At 37.6% G+C, this 5,398-nt stretch overlaps 1 protein-coding gene across 2 annotated transcripts in view; it reads left to right on the plus strand.

The window, feature by feature from the left end:
• Nucleotides 1–3,649, plus strand: part of LOC127875092 (uncharacterized) — a 25,347-nt gene extending 21,698 nt beyond the window's left edge. For both annotated transcript variants that reach the window (XM_052419910.1, XM_052419911.1), the window contains one exon: nucleotides 245–3,649. In XM_052419910.1, the coding sequence (XP_052275870.1) occupies nucleotides 245–1,017 (773 nt within the window). In that variant the 3' untranslated portion in view covers nucleotides 1,018–3,649. The remainder of the gene's footprint in view (nucleotides 1–244) is intronic.
• Nucleotides 3,650–5,398: the final 1,749 nt, after the last annotated feature.

The raw sequence follows: 5,398 nt of genomic DNA on the forward strand, positions 1-5,398 counted from the left end.
TGCTGCTGCATATTCTTCTATGTCTTCTAGTACTTCTTCTTGTCTACTACTAGTAGTGTTACTTCTACTAACACTACTGCTTTATATTCCTATACTGCTGCTTTTTCGTTTATTTTGAATACTACTTCAAAATTTACTTCTTTGGCTGGTGCTGCTACTTCTACTCTGACTATTATTACTTATCTGCTACTTCTTGCATTTCTGCTACTTATAAATCATTTAATGCCATATGTCTTATTTTCAGATTTTGTGAGGCGATTAAAACAGCATTACAAAGTCACACTGAGTCATGTGTCTATATCAACATTGTTGCCTACTGCCGACAAATCTCTATATAAACTCTATGCAGCCCCATCAATATGCAGAATAGTTGAAAACAATGAGGGGAATAAAACTGAACATCCAGTTACAACGTACAAAGAAATATTGTATACAGGTGGAAATGAAAAACTAAACAAGCGCATATTTTTGCAAGGTGAAGCTGGCATGGGGAAATCAACGTTTGCTTCTAAACTTGTATTGGATTGGTGTAATCTAGGAGAAGCATTATCATCTCTCTCTAAAACATTTGTTGATGCGAGCATGTTGCAAGAATTTAAACTTGTTTTATTCGTTACTTTGAGGGATTCTGCTTGTGAACGTGATGTGACAAAAATGATCAAAGAACAGATAATCGACCTGGTTTATTCTGATACAAATCGTCATGACGCGTATGAAATGCTGAGTAAAATCATGCAAAAAGAAATTTGCTTGGTGGTACAAGACGGGTTAGACGAGTGGAAGGATCCTCAAGGGAAATTAGCTCAGCCTATAATGGTTTCCTGTTACAACCAGTGTGCAATTTTGACTACAACAAGGCCATGGAAACTGACCAATGAACGCATTAAGAAATCTCAAATTGACAGCTTATTTGAATTGAAAAGAGTCATTGATCCATATGAGCTGGTTGATTCAGTCCTGGATAGCTTTGGATGCAAAACCTCGATTGAATTGAAAGATTATGTAGAAGAAAATTAACTATATGATTTGCTGTTGACACCGATGTTGCTCTTGCTTATTGTAAATTGTTGGGTTGACGGAATGCGATTGACAGGGTCACGTTGTGAGCTTTACATTATTTTGATAGACGGTCTTTTTAAAAAGATAAGTAAAGAGCATAGCTTTTTTTGTCAGCCACCCTTCCTGTGCTTTCAAAACACACGTTACCTTCAACAAAAACTAGATTTTTTGCAAGCCATTTCCAAAACAGCATTTTTAATGTTGTTTACAGTGAAGCAGGAACAATCTCTTGTTATAAGTGATCGACAGTTGTCAAAATACTTGACACAAGAACAGAAAGACATTGCCCTTAAAACAGGTGTTCTAACGGAAAGAAAATGTGCTAGTAGAGCCTTTCCTACTTCAACGTATTCATTTATTCATAAAAGTGTTCAAGAATTTCTAGCTGCTGTTCACATAGCAGGAAACAGTGATGCTCTTCTGGTAGTTTCTAGATATTTGGCCCAAAATTCTGACACGATTTTTGAAAATCAGGTATTTACTTTTTTGTGCGGTTTAAATATTTCATCAGCTAATAAATTGTCGCGCACTATAGACAGCATTTTTAACACATCTAAGGATGCATCTAAGGAATTGATCTATTTGTTGGACTTATACATATCAGGGTTTATCGAAGCTCAAGTCAATGTTAAGAATCCAAATGATATTGATCTTAAACTAAGTGTATTCTTCCTTTTTCAACTTGATTTGATAACTGGTGTCAGACTCAAATCTTTTCTTAGCATCTTGCAAATGAATAAGTCAAACGCAAAGCGTCTTTTATATTGCAAGAAAGGGGAACTTGGGTTGGATTTGTCTACTTTATGCAACCTTGAAACCCTACAACTATCGGGAGGAGTCACATTGCAACCTAATGTACTTGCCAAGCTGAAGCAATCACAGTCGGTATACTGTAAGTGGAGGTCGTGGGACCTATCATCATGTCGCGAAAGAATCACATTACAACCATATGATTTTCATGGACTTGCGCAGCTGAAGATGTTAAAGTTGGAGCGCTGTACATGTGAGTCGTTGGACTTATCATCATGTCACAATCTTGAAAGCATAGAACTTTGTGGTGAAGGAATAACGCTACAAACAAATGCCTTTCGTGGACTTGCAATGCTGAAGAAATTAGTGTTGGTTTGCTGTAAATGTGAGTCGTTGGACTTATCATCATGTCACAATCTTGAAAGTATAGAACTTCGAGGTAAAGGAATCACATTACAACTGAATGCCTTTCATGGACTTGCACAGCTGAAGAAATTTGTGTTTGATGGCGGTAAATGTGAGTTGTTGGACTTCTCCTCATGTCACAATCTGGAAGGAATAATACTTCATGGTGAAGGAATCACATTACAACTGAATTCATTTCATGGACTTGCACATCTGAAGATATTTAATGAGTTTATCTGTAAGTGTGAACAGCTGGACTTATCATCATGTAACAATCTGGAACGTATAGTACTTCGTGGTGAAAGAATCATATTACAACCGAATGCCTTTCATGGACTGGTGCAGCTGAAGGTATTTAAGTTGAAAAACTGTAAATATGAGTCGTTGGACTTCTCATCATGTCACAATTTGGAAAGTATAGAACTTTATGGTGAAGGAATAACGCTACAAAAAATGCTTTTCATGGACTCGCACAGCTGATGATAATACATTTGGAGGGCTGTAACTTTGAACAGTTGGAATTATCATCATGTCTTAATCTGAAAAGAATAAAACTTGATAGAGGAATCACATTACAACCGAATGCCTTTCATGGACTTTCACAGCTAAATGAATTAGAGTTGGTGGACTGTAAATGTGAACAGTTGGATTTATCATCATGTCTTAATCTGGAAAGAAATAAACTTAGTAGAGGAATCACATTACAACGGAATGCCTTTCATGGACTTGCACAGCTGAAGGAATTAGAGTTGGTGGACTGTAAATGTGAACAGTTGGATTTATCATCATATCACAATCTGGAAAGTATAGGACTATGTGGTGAAGGAATCACATTACAACCGAATGGCTTTCATGGGCTTTCGCAGCTAGAGATTTTAAAGTTGGAGGGCTGTAAATTAAAACAGTTGGACTTATCATCATGTCACAATCTGGAAAGGATAAAACTTCGTGGTGAAGGAATAACGCTACAACTGAATGCCCTTCATGGACTTGCGCAGCTATATATATTAGAGTTGGAGGGCTGTAAATGTGAACAGTTGGACTTATCATCATGTCACAATCTGGAAGGAATAATACTTCTTGGTGAAGGAATCACATTACAACTGAATGCCTTTCATGGACTTGCACAGCTGAAGATATTACGGCTGGAGGGCTGTAAATGTGAGTTGTTGGACTTATCATCATGTAACAATCTGGAAAATATAGAACTTAGTGGTGGATGAATCACATTACAACCGCATGCCTTTCATAGACTTGCCCAGCTAAAGGAATTAGAGTTGGAGGGCTGTAAATGTGAACAGTTGGACTTAACATCGTGTCACAATCTAGAAATTATAGAACTAAGTTGGCAAGGAATAACGCTACACACAAATGCCTTTTATGGACGTGCACAGCTGAAGGAATTAGAGTTGGATTGCTGTATATGCGAGTCGTTGGACCTCGCTACAAACAAGTATCATCATGTCACAATCTGGAAAGTATAGAACTTCGTGGGAAAGGAATCACATTACAACCGAATGATTTGCATGGACATGCACAGCTGAAGATATTGGATTTGGAGGGCTGTAAATGTGAACAGTTGGACTTATCATCATGTCGCAATCTGATAAGGATAGAACTTGATGGTGAAAGAATCACATTACAAACGAATGCCTTTCATGGACTTGCACAGCTGAAGATGTTAAAGGTGTTGTGGGGCTATATATGTAAGTCGTTAGACCTATCATGTCACAATTTGGAAAGTATAGAACTTTATGGTGAAAGAATCGCATTACAACCGCTTGCCTTTTATGGACTTGCGCAGCTGAAGATATTAGAGTTGAAGTACTGTAAATGTGAGTCGTTAGACTTATCATCGTGTCACAATTTGGAAAGTATAGAACTTTATGGTGAAGGAATCGCATTACAACCGCTTGCCTTTTATGGACTTGCGCAGCTGAAGATGTAAGAGTTGAAGCACTGTAAATGTGAGTCGTTAAACTTATCATCGTGTCACAATTTAGAAAGTATAGAACTTTATGGTGGAGGGATCGCATTACAACCGCTTGCCTTTTATGGACTTGCGCAGCTGAAGATGTTAAAGTTGGAGCGCTGTAAATGTGAGTCGTTAGACTTATCATCGTGTCACAATCTGGAAAGTATAGAACTTTGTAGTGAAGGAATCACATTACAACCGCATGCCTTTCATGGACTTGCGCAGCTGGAGATGTTAAAGTTGTAGCGCTGTAAATGTGAGTCGTTGGACTTATCATCATGTCACAATATGGAAAGTATAGCGCTTCGTGGTGAAGGAATAACGCTTCAAACAAATGTATTTTATGGACGAAGGAATTAGTGTTGGATGGCTGTAAATTAGAGTCGTCGGACTTATCATATCAAAATCTGGAAACTCTAGACCTTTATTGTGCAGGAAACACATTACAAACGAATGCCTTTCATGGACTTGTACAGCTGATATAATTAGTGTTGGTTGGCTGTAAATGTGAGTCGTTGGACTTATCATCATATCACAATCTGGAAAGTATAGAGCTTCGTGGTGAAGGAATCACATTACAACCCCATGCCTTTCATAGACTTACGCAGCTGAAGATGTTAAAGTTGATAGGCTGTAAATGTGAGTCGTTAGGTTTATCATCGTGTCACCATCTGGAAAGTATAGAACTTCGTGGTGAAGGAATCACATTACAACTGCGTGCCTTTTATAGACTTACGCAGCTGGAGATGATAAAGTTGTTGGGCTGTAAGTGTGAACCGTTCGATTTATCATCATGTCATAATCTTTAATCTTGTACATGTAGTACTTAAAGTGAAGGAATCACCCTTCAACTGAATACCCTCCATGGGCATGCAAAGATGAATATATTGTAAAGGGTTGGATTTACCACCATATCACAGTCTGGCAAGTATAGAATTACATGAATGAATCACATTACAACCGAATGCCTTTCATGGATTTGCGCAGCTTAAAATAGTACATTTGGTGGACTTTAAGCATGAAGGTTTTGACTAAGCATTATTTAGAAACATTTTGTTAATGATTATAAAAAGTGTTCACGTGACGCACTGCTGGGGCGAAAAAATCAGTAGTAATAGGAAATTTCGTTTGAATAAAGAATACATTTTTAAAATTTCCAAAAGGAGAATGAGATACAGACTGTTTTTATGCTATTATGTAACTGTATAG

This window comes from Dreissena polymorpha, chromosome 3, assembly GCF_020536995.1.
Source record: "Dreissena polymorpha isolate Duluth1 chromosome 3, UMN_Dpol_1.0, whole genome shotgun sequence".
NCBI lineage: Eukaryota > Metazoa > Mollusca > Bivalvia > Myida > Dreissenidae > Dreissena > Dreissena polymorpha.